This window comes from Salmo salar, chromosome 24, assembly GCF_965601325.2.
Source record: "Salmo salar chromosome 24, fSalSal1, whole genome shotgun sequence".
NCBI classification, from domain to species: Eukaryota; Metazoa; Chordata; class Actinopteri; order Salmoniformes; family Salmonidae; genus Salmo; species Salmo salar.
The window spans coordinates 10,111,812-10,125,996 of NC_138314.1; the positions used below are offsets into that span (position 1 = coordinate 10,111,812).

General features: G+C 41.2%; 1 protein-coding gene across 2 annotated transcripts in view; it reads right to left on the reverse strand.

The window, feature by feature from the left end:
- Positions 1-11,057, reverse strand: part of LOC100195200 (dual specificity testis-specific protein kinase 2) — a 30,219-nt gene extending 19,162 nt beyond the window's left edge. The window contains exons 1-2 of one of the 2 annotated variants that reach the window (XM_014171023.3): positions 10,579-11,057; positions 7,609-7,724 (exon numbers count right to left, since the gene is read on the reverse strand). In XM_014171023.3, coding sequence (XP_014026498.1) covers positions 7,609-7,639 — 31 coding nt within the window. In that variant the 5' untranslated portion in view covers positions 7,640-7,724; positions 10,579-11,057. The remainder of the gene's footprint in view (positions 1-7,608; positions 7,725-10,578) is intronic. The other variant, XM_014171022.3, reaches the window with a different exon arrangement.
- Between the last annotated feature and the right edge of the window lie 3,128 nt (positions 11,058-14,185).

The following is a 14,185-nucleotide window of genomic DNA, read 5'->3' on the forward strand; positions in this document are numbered from 1 at the left end:
ACACGCAGAAGTACAGGCAGGGAATAGGCAAGGTGTCGTTAGTGAGGATGGCCAAAAACTACGATACACGGGAGGACTAACGCGGAAATAAAACAGAGCTCCGAATAGAACATGTAACAAAACATCACAACGATGGGGTGCAAAGAACTGAACTAAATAGTGTGTGTAAACGACATACAGGTGTGTGAACAGGTGATTGGGATCTGGAGAGTGAGCTGCATTCAGGGGATCTGTGTGTCTGAGAGTGTGAGTTGGAAGCAGACAGTATTTTCTCTATTGAATCAAACCAAGTTTATTTTACAAGTACAATGTTCACCCACTGGACAATCACAAGCCTCTAAGCACGTCACTACATCTTACTTAAAAGGTTCTTAACTTTCGGTGTTGGGGGAACATAATTAAGGGCAGTGGGAGTTTGTTTTCCAGAAAAACAAACCCAGTCCTGACAATGACACCAGTGAACAGCACAGACTGACATGCTGACACAAGTGGGAATCAAAGCTAGCCCACACCCACTTTTCAGCTCAACTGCACCACCCTAACCCAACTGGCTGTCAGAGAAAACGCTTACAGTGCAGCCTTATGTCTCTCGCTGACAAGCCATGGTATATCATAAAGACACCCTCCTCAATCGCAGTTACTTTCACAGACACAGATGGATGCATCCAGACTCTCATCCACATCCCGTATGGCACCCTAGTCCCCATATCGCGCGTTACTTTTGACCAGAGCCCTAATGTAGTGCACTATGTAGGGGATAGGATGCCATTTAGAACACTGTTTTGCATGAATACATGTTGGTAGATTGATCAGGTCATTGTGACAGACCTCCTTAGTGTCACGTCGGTCTAAAAGGGTCGGGAGACAGGCGCAGGAATGTGTAATTTGGGTTTCTACTGACCCAAATTACAGCGTGCCGTGTAAAGGCACGGGGACGAAGACCAAACAAACACGTACACAAAACACAGGGTTGAAACCCAAACAACGAAAAAAGGAGTACCTCGAATAAATACACAAGTGCACAATGATACCACACGGGACGAGACCCGTAATCATCTGCGTGATACAAGTGGCACGAAAGCCAAAACAACAGCACACAGGTACTCACACGACCAACGGACATTAGAACAAAAATCGACAGCCTAATGGTAAACCAAAGGGCACATTTATACAATTACAATCAGTGGGAATGGGGACCAGCTGTGCGTAATGACACAGTTCCGGAGGGATCCGTGACACTTAGCATCAGTTTGCTTGCACTTCATGTTAATTGAGAGTGAATCTCGGTGTGCAAACAACAAATCTCTGTCTCTAAATAGAATTTCATAATGTTTGGTTTCAATTTGTGTTTACAAATCAGATTTTTTTGGTTGGTCTATTTTAGCTTTATCTTACAAAGTGTTTTGTTACTGAGCCAAGAGTTGCAAAAAAGGAAGACACTTGTTCGTGGGTGTCCTAAATAGCTCCCTATTCACTATATACTACTTTAGATCAGGGCCTTGGTAAAGGGATCTCCCGTGGAAAGGCCTGTTATCACACGAAACGAGTTTGACCTTTGACTAAGTGTCCGACCACAGAGACCTTTACGAGAAACACCACCAGTGGGGCCGCCCTACTGACGTCCCACCTACAGATAAGGAATGTGAGTTATGAGACTTTAACAGTGAGATCGGTCCACACCAGGGTGAGGCTGTTCCTCAGGGGAATAACTCTCTTTCTGAGGAAGTTCCACAGATCTGACTGCTTTCTCAGTTCAGGGCGGGGGGGGGGGGGAGAGAGAGAGAGAGAGAGAGAGAGAGAGAGAGAGAGAGAGAGAGTCAGAGGCATCTGAACGAAATACTTCAGCAAAGCCATTTCCGGACTGAGATTAAATCACGTCAACAGGTGATGTCTGAAGGGATTACACAGCCTTCACACAGACCTGCAACCGACATAAATTTGACTACAGAAATTCTGATACGATCCCTGACACTCTCGAGCTGCAACCTTTCACACACAAAGAAAGTGACTCTGCCACAGGAGCCCTGATGCTTCCTGTATACATCTGCAGTTCTGTGATCAACACAGGAACAGCATGGAAGGATCGTGTTGTGTGGCTCTACAGCTGATCAATAGGTCTGAAACATACAGCCCCCAGCCAGACCACACATATCTGTGGTGCTGACTGTGTTCAGTATCAACTATAAGTCACCGCACATAGGTGGAATATGCCAAAGCCACTGTCATTTTACATTTAAAATGTATGTATGTATGTGCCATGTCTGAGATTGTCTATACGTTTGGGTTCCTGTTGAACCTGTAGCTAATGGCCTGAGAGTCCAAATCAAGGCATAACTCAATATGAATGAACATCTGAAATGCTTTCTAGAGAAACATTGAAAAATAGAGCGAGAGAGAAAGAAAGAAAGAAAAGAAAAGAAGAAAGAAAGAAGAGAAGCGAGAAAGAAAGAAAGAAAGAAAGAAAGAAAGAAAGAAAGAAAGAAAGAAAGAAAGAAAGAAAGAAAGAAAGAGAAGAAAGAAAGAAGAGAACTGAGAAATGCACACTTTCATTGAGAATATTTCTGCCAGGAATAAGGTAGGTAATTGCATCAGTGTTGCAGCTCCTCTGTCTCTTACGCAATGTATTTCCTCAGAAAAATGCCATCATATTTTCTTGTTATATCCTTGTGTGGTCATGTGGGTGGGACCTCTAGTATCTCACATTAACCCACTACTGGACTAGATCTCAGTACCAGCAGCCTAAAGCAAAGACCAGAGATTTGCCTGGAAATCTTTACTACCAGTCAATCACATTTATTTTAGAAAGCCCATTTTACATCAGCAGTTTTCACAAACTGCCGTAGGCCCATTGACCATCCATTGACATCCATTTCCTCTGTAAACAAAAAAATACAATTTGAATTAAGTGTGGAACAATGTATGTACACTGTACACGGTGCTTACTTAGCTATAATCCCCTGAAACTCAAACTAATTCCCAGTGCCTAATCAAATGTACTAGGATTATGAAAAGAAATGATCAAATAAAAAGTTGTGATGCAGAACTGGCTTCCGTTTCCATGGGTTCCGTCTTAAATGGCATCCTATTCACTATGGAGTGCACTACTTTTTGACTAGGGTCCATAGGGGTCTGGTCAAAAGTAGTGCACTTTATAGGGAAAAGGGTGTCATTTGGGACGCAAACAAGGTGCAAGTGGCTGACTGAATCCGACAGGCTGCCCTATAGTGCACCCAAGTCATCAAATGAGTCCATAAGTATTCAATAATGTACTGGGATGAGGTGTTTCATTTAACCAATCAAACCACATCCAGACAGGTCAAAAAGATGGAGGCGTTGCTTTCTTGAATCAAAGCATGGGACCAATCATTTCTGGATCGATTGCTTACTGTACGTGTTTTGCTCACGAATTGGGAGCTCCTAATCAATAAACGCAGAGTTTCATAACACTAAGACAAAGATAGTCTGTCTTCTACCATCGTTCCATGGGGCAAGAACTTGTTCAATTCAACAAATGATGGTCACATGAAAGCAAAGTTGTGAATTTAGCACAGTATCTGTTGCAAGAATAGAGCATATCAATAATGTCGGACAGTGTCCATAAATATGTGAAGATACAGTACCCCTGGAAGATACAGTAAAACAGGGTTTTATATAAAGAAGTAGCTAGACTGTAATGCTGTGCAGTACAAGCACTTGCCATTAATGGCCATGCAGCGAGAGCATCAGAAAAGGGCCATGCTTCCCTTTGAATCCATTGAATTATTTGGAGGGCATTCTCAGCTCTGCCTCAAGCGTCTCTTCACCTCCATTGTTAGTCTGTAACTCTATCCATTTAGGCCTTTCTCAGGCTGTTACAGACTCTGCACTGGTTCCTCTATGGGAGGCATGGTAGCAGGTACCCAGAGTTTAATTATTAAGATGCTGCAGTAGAATACCTACCTGGCACAAACAGCCTAACTCCAACCTATATATTCCATGTATTAGGCTACTCCCAATGAACACTATCCAGTCCAGTCAAAACTATATAAGCGCATATACACTGAGTGTACAAAACATTAAGAACACCTTCCTAATATTGAGTTGCATCCCCCTTTTTTCCCCAGAACAGCTTAAATTTTTCGGGCATGGACTCTACAAGGTGTCGAAAGTGTTCCACATGGATACTGGCCCATGTTGACTCCAGTGCTTGATGTCCTTTGGGTGGTAGAACATTCTTGATACAGATGGGAAACTGTTGAGCGTGAAAAACCCAGCAGCATTGCAGTTCTTGACACAAACCAGTGTGCCTGGCACCTACTACCATAACCCGTTCAAAGGCACTTACATATTTTGTCTTGCCCATTCACCCTATGAAGGGCACACATACACAATCCATATCTCAAGTGTCCCAAGGCTTAAAAATCCTTCTTTAACCTGTCTCCCCCCTTCATCTACACTGATTGAAGTGGATTTAACATCAATAAGGGATCAAAGCTTTCACCTGGATTCACCTGGTCAGTCTATGTCATGGAAAGAGCAGGTGTTCTTAATGTTTTGTACTCTCAGTGCAACTTTTGCTTAGATGCTATAGGATAAAAAATATATATTACAATTGAATTAAATATACAGTATAGGCAGAGAAGAAACCGTATAAAAGGCACCCTTACTTTGATAATGAAGCCTTGTTTACAAATGATACTGATGCAGACTGTGAAGGCCCACAACACACTGTAGTTGTTAACAGTTGTGGAAACGCTGGCATTGCTCATCATGGATCAATTGTTCACTAAATGCTTTTCGTTAGCATAATGACTTTTGAGAACAACACAGCATTGTGGGACGGGATGGAGTAGGATGATGTACAGTATGGGAGGTCACACAAAATGTCAGCAGGACACAATGTAGCTCTGTCCCTCTCCAACGTGGGTGTGTCCTAAACGGCACTCTATTCCCTATATAGTGCACTACTTTTGACCAGGTCACTCACAGGGCTCTGGTCAAAAGTAGTGCACTATATAGGGAATAGAGTGCCATTTCAGACGTAGCTTTGTCCTGTCTCCTACCGTGCAGTGGTCAAACAACCAACTGGATCTAGGGTTTGTTTAGGAATTGACATTTAGTGAGGAAGGAAGTATTAGGAACGTTGGGAGGGTAAAGAACACCCTGTTTCTTGGACAGTCTTGGACGGGAGACGCTTATAGGAAGGAACAACATCATTTGCAAGTCATCTCTCAGGTGAGGGAAGAGTGGCATGTCAATGGGAATAAATTTAAAAAACTCATAGAAATAGTTTTGGGTGTTTAAATACACCACCTGATACATAATTAAACATTCGCCATACATAAGTTAAAAACATATTGTGAGTCCCAAATGGCCCCCCGATTCCCAATATAGTGCACAAGTAGTGTTGCCATTTGGGATGACAACAGACGCACAGAAACCTGAGGTTATCCCCATGCACCCTTTACTATGTAACATACACTGTGACATCTGTGTGTGAGCTTAAGGCTAAGAAGTTAAAAGGGCAGAACATACACGTTGTAAGTCAGTCTGCCTAGTTGCCCAGTAATATGGGAATCCTGGTTCAGAGGAGGACAGACTAAAAATCCTCAAATCCTCTGATTACATCATCATAAACAACAACAAACCCAGAGAGAGGAGAGGGATTTATGCCAGCCCCTCCCTCCTCTGAGTCCCCTCTCCTGACTCCCCCGCCTCTCCATTTCTCTCTCCCTCCCCTCCCCTTGCCATCCCCTCCCCTCTGCTCCAAAGTACTGACCCCCACCACAGACAGGCTTCACGTGAACCAGACCATTTGTTTCTATGCTGGTCAGATGGCCTAGTGGTTAGAGCGTTGGGCTAGTAACCAAAAGGTTGCACGTTCAAATCCCCGAGCTGTCGTTCTGCCCCTGAACAAGGCAGTTAACACACTATGCTGTCATTGAAAATAAGAATTTGTTCTTAACTGACTTGCCTAGTTAAATAAAGGTAAAATAAAAGATGGCAAACAGAAACATAAAAAGGCCCTGCACATTCTCCATGGCTTCTGTGAAAAAGTATGAAAAATGTATGCAATTACTACTGTAAGTCACTCTGGATAAGAGCGTCTGCTAGATTACTAAAATGCCAAATGTTCTGTAAGCAACCACTTTAACAGAAAACGACAATTTCCAGCAAGTCTTCACGGCATGTATTCATAAAGTGTCTCAGGGTAAGAGTGATCTGATCAAGGATCAAGTTAGCATTTTTAATTACCGGTATAATGACTGGACAAGGGGACCTGATCCTAAATCAGCACTCCTACTCTGGTATGGCCCCAAAGGCTATTTTAGATGCTCGAGTCTCTAACATACCAGTACATCACTCTCGTCACATTTATTCACCTGAGGCCTCATTTATACAAATGTTCTTAGATTTATACTTGAACTTAGTCGTAAGATCATTTCCAGGTCAAAGTAATGTTTTATAAATAACTACTTATACGTGATTTTCTGCGTAAGTCCGCAGAAAGATCAAAATTGATCGTAAGTCAGTTTTATAAATGAGGCCCCCGGAGTCTGTTTAGAGAATGAGTCTCTGATCTCCAGGAGGATAGATGTATACAAGTAACAGGGTAACAGGACACTTTCCTGACTCAACACCTCTGAAAAAGGTTAGGATATGCTGAGGAAAGGAGTTTCTAAATTAGGACAATGCACCCTACTCCTTATGGGCTCTGGTTAAAAGTAGTGCACTAGGGAATAGGGTTCCATTTGAGACACACATTAGTCACACCATATGAGAGACTCAATGTCTAAACAAGGATACAGGGTGAGAAACTGAAGCTCCATGCACATACGCTATAATCCTAAACGCTGGGAAGCAGGCAGAATATTTGATTTAACTGATCATTTAGGATATAAAACAATTATGTCTAAAGCTTTGTTTACACCCTGTGCTAACATGTGAGTTCCGTGATCTGAGCAATATGATCCAGTCACTATTTGATCAAGGTTTGTCGAGTCTACACATTGCATTAAGATGTGTCTCATCTGTCCACTGTGTCCACATTGTGACCAGATCAACTGCAAATTATTTCAAAGATATTATTTTGAAATAATATGAATGTATTCATTTTGAGACAATTACTGATGCATGAGTGAATGGTGCTACCTGTCAATGATTTTAGAGGCAGTCATAATGGTGATTTAAATAGTCTGACCCTCTAGATCTGTTTACACTTGGTTGATATCCAGGCACAATGCATGCTGATTACCTCTGGAGCTGGTGAGGAAGATCTGATCACAATCAGATCACAATGTGTCTTTTAATCGTCTACACCTGTCTAAAAATGTGGTTTCAATCAGAATGTGGACAAGATCAGGACAAATGGTACATGTTAGCACCAGGTATAAACAGGGCTTAAAGGGTATTATGTTTAAGGAAGTATCAATCAGACTCATAGGCATATGATTAGGAGTAAAAATAGGCCTCAGGATACAAATTCAAATACTACTTCTGTAAAGCTGTGAAACATTCCTATATTATACAGTTGTCATGGGAGAATCATAGGATATGACTGCAGTGGATTTCCATTGCAAGAGAAATTAGAAGGGCTAAGAAAATAATGGTAGTTTTTACAGTACTTACTCCATTGATTTAATAAGCTATTCATATGCATCTTGAGGATGGATGAAAATGCACTGGCCGTCAGTCAGTACAATACCCAAGCCAGCTGGGCAGTAGCTATAGTCCTTATCCAGAAGCTGGGGGAAAACCACATACATGCAACAATGAGCACACACACAGACCCAGGACTGTTACTGTGCAGTGACAAACATTAGGCTTTTCTTTCAAGCAGGCAACATTTAGAGGCAGACATAAACATGAGTTAAATAGGCAACCTGATTCATTCACTTATTTTGACATTTTTAAGTCATTAACTCTTTAAAGCTAAAGTCTAGGTATCTTATTTTTATTAAATACATCAAATATTGAAACACAATGGCATTGCACATCTCACTATTAATATCCTCCCTATGATGAGGTTGTAATGTAAGGTTCCTATTTTCATTTTCATGTCCAAATCATCCTAAAGTATCAAAACATGACTGTGTAACTCAATGAATTTACGTATAGATGATTTAGACATGATTTGGAAAATTCTAATTTAGGTACCATTGATTGCATTAATATCTTTCTAAACAAGTGGATCATTTATCTTTAGGCTCCCTAATGGTATGTAAACGGTGCTTTCAGTATTCACTCCCTTTAACTTTTCCCACATGTTGTTATGTTACAAGGTGGGATTAAAATAGATTTCTTTGCTCTATTCCATTTATTTTTATCCTTAAAAACTCCCTAGTCCTTGCCGATGACAAGCATGCCCATAACATGATGCAGCCACCACCATGCTTGAAAATGTGAAGATTGGTACTCAGTGATGTGTTGTGTTGGATTTGCCGCAAATACAACACTTTGTATTCAGGAAAAAAATACATTCTTTCCACATTTTTTGCCTTATTGCAAACAGGATGTTTTGGAATATTTTTATTCTGTACAGGTTTCCTTCTTTTCAGTCTGTCTTTTATGTTAGTATTGTTTAGTAACTACAATATTGTTGATCAATCCTCAGTTATCACCGATCACAGCCATTAAACTCTGTAACTGTTTTAAATCGCCATTGGGCTCATGGTGAAATCTCTGAGCAGTTTCCTTCCTCTCTGGCAACTGAGTTAGGAAGGGTGCCTGTATCTTTGTAGTGACTGGGTGTATTGATACACAGTCCAAAGTTTCATTAATAACTGCACCATTTTAAAAATGTATTTAACAAGGCAAGTCAGTTAAGAACAAATTCTTATTTACAATGACGGCCTAGGAACAGTGGGTAACTGCCTTGTTCAGGGGGAGAATGACAGATGTTTACCTTGTCAGCTCGGGGATTCAATCTAGCAACCTTTTGGTTAATGGCCCAACGCTCTAACCATTCGGCTACCTGCCGCCCCCCACCATGCTCAAAGGGATATTCAATGTATGCTTTTTATTTTTAACCATCTACCAATACGTGCCCTTCTTTGCGAACTATTGCAAAATCTCCCTGGTCTTTGTGGTTGAATATGTGCTTGAATTTACTGCTCGACAGAGCAGATACTTGTATGTGTAGGGTACAGAGATGGGGTAGTCATCTAAAAATCATGTTCTACTAAGCTAACATATGGAATTGTTTTAAAATGGTCATACCATGGATCATTTAACTATTTGATTTTGAATATTAGGACCCCTTTAGATCTAAAAAAAAATATTCACTAATTATTTGATAAAATATTGAATTTGGCCTTTACTACCGTAGCCCATAAAATCAGATTGAATAACACATTCATAAACGGCAAAAAAATACAGTCCAAAAAAAAGAAATCATGAGGAATAAGGTTTTGCAGTGTCTGTCCTACACCTATGAGATATATGAAAGCTCAGGACAATATTTTTTGGGGGACACATTAACCCCTTATTTTGTTGGCACAAAACTACCTCCATATTTCCCGTGACATTTGTAAAGGTCATAAAGCAAAACGGAGTGCACCATCATGTTCGCGAGAGTCTGATCTTTCCAAAGAGTGGCCAAACTGTTCGGATGCTACAGACGTTTTCATGAGAAGACCCATTTTCAAGATGTCTCCTGGTCTGACAAACAGTTCTGTAGCTCTGCCACTTTCATCCGCAGATGTGGAAGGGTGACATAGGCAGATGCGGTCGATTGAGGCGCAGTCCATGCAAATGTATAGATTCTGATGGGGATTTTTTATATGATGTTCATTATATTGACGCACAGGTCCGTCTATAGACTCTTAATTAACCACTATTATTGTATACCGAGTGAGTGCATGCAACTTATTATGTGACTTGTTAAGCACCCTCCTGAACTTATTTAGGCTTGCCATAACAAAAGGGTTGAATAGTTATTGACTGAATACATTTCAGCTTTTCTACAAACATAATTCCACTTTCACATTATGGGGTATTGTGTGTAGCTCAGTGACACAAAATCTCAATTGAATCCATTTTAAATTCAGGCTTTATAGATCTAACTTCATTAGCTTATATACTGAATATATATATAACCTTTTCTAAATGACAAAATATTAGATACATTTACCTTAAAATCGTTTTGTTGCAGTGACTTAAAAAATGTAGATGAGAACGATTACATTTTTAGTTGAGAAAGAGTTGTGGCAGTCAGGGGAAAGTTTTAGGAAAGACAGGTGACATAAACTGGGTTTCTGTGAGAATCTGGGGGTTACCCAGAGGCCTAGTTGCCCCAAACTACCCTATCTAATAAAATATTAAAATGAAAAGCAGGATTACAAAAGCAAAGTACAGTAGGCGATATGACAACTCTTAAAAAATGAGATTAGATTTTTGAATAGGAGCCAGCCATGTGCCCAGTCATCATCGAGGTTATTTTCTATGCCTTAGCGGTATGCAGCCTAATCTTCAAGTATTCAATCAATGATATGTTGTTTTTAGAAAAAGAAGGGCAACTTTAGGCTACAACTCCAACCTTTGATACATCTTATTTACGACATACACATACTTGATCGGTATAAATTCTAGCCTACTTACATGGTTATAACAGTCCACTTCGTTTATAAAGGCAAGTAATGTGCTCTCCCAGAATTGTCTTGATTCTATTCTACACAGGATAAAATATATTGGGCACCGAATTCTGGGCGCGCTTCACCGTTTCCGTGTAGGGTGTGCGGCTCTTCAGTCTCCAACCAACGCACTCGCGTCACGCAAGGTTCACAGTCTGAAAGCGGTATGGCGACGGGGGGTGAAACAAACTCGATGAAATACATGTTTGATGGTTTGTCTTAGGAACCAACTTCCATTACGTCGGTTGATTTGGCTCAACTCAGTCTCCACCCACTCTGCAATAAGAAGCGTGAAACTACATTATGAAGTCAGTTACAATAGAAGATAATGTTTTTTTTTTACTTCTGTGTCCAATTCAGATTTAGGAAATGTATGCCTTTCCTGTGCAGCCTTTCCTATGCACTTCTCAGTAGTTGGTATTCAGACGTATAGTAGGCTACCTAATGCAGCTACATATTGGGCTTTGCAGCGTGGTTCCCTTTTGCGCACTGAATACATTTTGTTCAACCACTGAAAACCCACCCATTGCTAGCCAACACATTTTCACATGGAGTTTTCATTCAATAGGGTTTTCAGAACATTTACATCTATCCCTTTAAATTTGGTGTATCATTAATTAGAATTTTCTTGACGCACTAAATTACACTATATATACAAAAGTATGTGGACACCCCTTCAAATTAGAAAATGTGGCTATTTCAACCAGACCCGTTGCTGACAGGTGTATAAAATCGAGTACACAGCCATGCAATCTTCATAGACACACATTGGCAGTAGAATGGCTTTACTGAAGAGCTCAGTGACTTTCTTTCAAATTTCTGTCATAATGTGAAGTGGAAACATCTAGGAAGCGATGTTAGCACAATAACTGTTTGTTGGGAGCTTCATGAAACGGGTTTCCATGGCCGAGCAGCCGCACACAAGCCTTAGGTCACCATGTGCAATGCCAAGCGTCGGCTAGAGTAGTGTAAAGCTCGTCACCATTGGACTCTGGAGCAGTGGAAGTGCGTTCTCTGGAATGATGAATCACGCTTCACCATCTGGCAGTCCGATGGACGAATCTGGGATTGGCAGATGCCAGGAGGACACTACCTTCCCGAATGCATAGTGACAACTGTAAAGTTCGGTGGAGGAGGAATAATGGTCTGGGGCTGTTTTTCATGGTTCGGGCTAGGCCCCTTATTTATAGTAAAGGGAAAACTTAACACTACAGCATACAGTGACATTCTAGATGATTCTGTGCTTCCAACTTTGTGACAACAGTTTGGGGAAGGCCCATTCCTGTTTCAGCATGACAATGCCCCCGTGTACAAAGCGAGGTCCATATAAAGGGTTTGTCGAGATCGGTGTGGAAGAACTTGACTGGTCTGCACAGAGCCCTGACCTCAACCCCATTGAATAACTTTGGGAGGATTTGGAATGCTGACTGCCAGCCAGGCCTAATCGCCCAACATTAGTACCCGACCTCACTAATGCTCTTGTGGCTGAATGGAAGCAAGTCCCTGCAGCAATGTTCCAACATCTAGTGGAAAGCTTTCCCAGCTGAGTGGAGGATGTTATAGCAGAAAAGGGGGACCAATTACATATTAATGCCCATGATTTTGGAAAGAGATGTTCGACAAGCAGGTGTCCACATACTTTTGGTCATGTAGTGTATGGAATGGTTCAGAATATTAGGGATCAATGAATGAAGGCCATGTAAATACATGCATATTCATCTCCTTTCAGCACCAATATATAGATTTAAAAAAATACTCTGATCTTCTATATTATTTAGGGTTAGGAAAGTATTTAGGTAAAGTTTTCAAACAGGTTTGGAAAGCCTTTACGCACAAAATTAGGGGTAGACTGTGAGCAAAAATCGGTCTTGGCATTTCTAACCTGCCGGCCAAAAAATATTCCTTGTGGCCCCCATTATTAGCCAGATAATGATCATTTTGCGCAATATAAACAAGTTAGATAGGCCTACTGGGCTAGAAATGGACCAGCCCTTGCACAAAATATATTGGTGAATCAAAAATACAGTGGTTTCATTTATCCCAAAAGTTGACATATTCAAGTGTTCCATCCATGAAATATTGGAAGGGGAGAAAAGTGTACAATAAGGATGGACTAGTAGTCCTATAACTCTACACTGATAACCCTCACTTATCATGAAACTGTGATGACAATGGTCCAGTTGTCATGAACCGTGTGTCAGGGTCCAGGTTTAAACTGCTATGTCTGGCCTGCGTTCCATAATGATTCAAATAGGATACATGAATGCACAACTTGTAACACGTCAGCCTAATATGATCCACTATTGCTCGCGATCCTCAGGAACAACCACATGAACGTGACAGAGGAAAGAAAGGTAACCTAACGATGTAATGGAATGATGCAAAATGTAAGGAGACCAACAAATAAAGTTAGTGACAATTATAAATGTACGTGAGTATAACTGAGCGTGGCTACCGATAGTAGCTAATATTTAACACTACAAATTGTAAAAGAAATACAGTGAAAAGTCTGGGCATATAATTAAAACCTAGAAATCATCAACTGCGTTGGCTTCCCGGTATACGTTGGCTTCAGAAGCCTATAGCTTAGGTACCCAAATTTCATCCCAAATTATAAGGCCAGCATTTCATAAACTTCACTGTGGGAAAGTGTTGATATGCTTCAGTTTTCTGCCATATGACTGGTTTCACATTTGTCTCCAGCGATCAAAAGGTAAAATATATATAAAATAATTGTAATTGATATTTACATTCCCCTAATCCGTTTTACTCATTTACCTAGCTCTTATCAATTTGTAAATTATAGTGCATGGAGAATGGTGTTATTTCGTAAATGGTTTGTATTTTAGCCCCTTTTTCTCCCCAATTTTTCGATCTTGGCTCATCGCTGCAACTCCCCAATGGGCTCGAGAGGCGAAGGTGGAGTCTTGCATCCTCCGAAACATAACCCGCCGAACGCCCAGAAGCCAGCCGCATCAACGTGTCAGAGGAAACACCGTTCATCTGGCATCCGGGGTCAGCCGGCAGGCACTCGGCCCACCACAAGGAGTCGCTAGAGCGCAATGAGCCAAGTAAAACCCCACCGGCCAAACCCTCCCCTAACCCGGACGACGCTGGGCCAATTGTGCGTCGTCCTATGGGACTTCCGACCACGGCCGGTTGTGGCACAGCCCGGAAAATGAACCCGGGACTGTAGTAACACCTCTAACACTACTACATGCAATGCAGTGCCTTATACCGCTGCGCCACTCAGGAGCCCGAATGGTGTTATTTCTATTGGAAAAAATCAAGTATAATATACTTTTATGTTGTTCCACTTGGAAGTGACAGGTTGCTCTACCTTATTCAACGTTTGATCGCGTTAAGGTGGTGGATTTATGAGGGAACTAAATCAAGGTCAGAATATGGTGTATCTGTAGACACACCTCCACCACGCCTTCATTTATTTGATATCCACTGCCAACGAATAGCGGGTGAATAGCATGCTATTCTCATGCTTAAGTTCAAGGTCCGAATACGCATAGAGAGAAAAGTTCATAAAAGGGAATTACGTTCCATTTACACGTGCTTAGCCC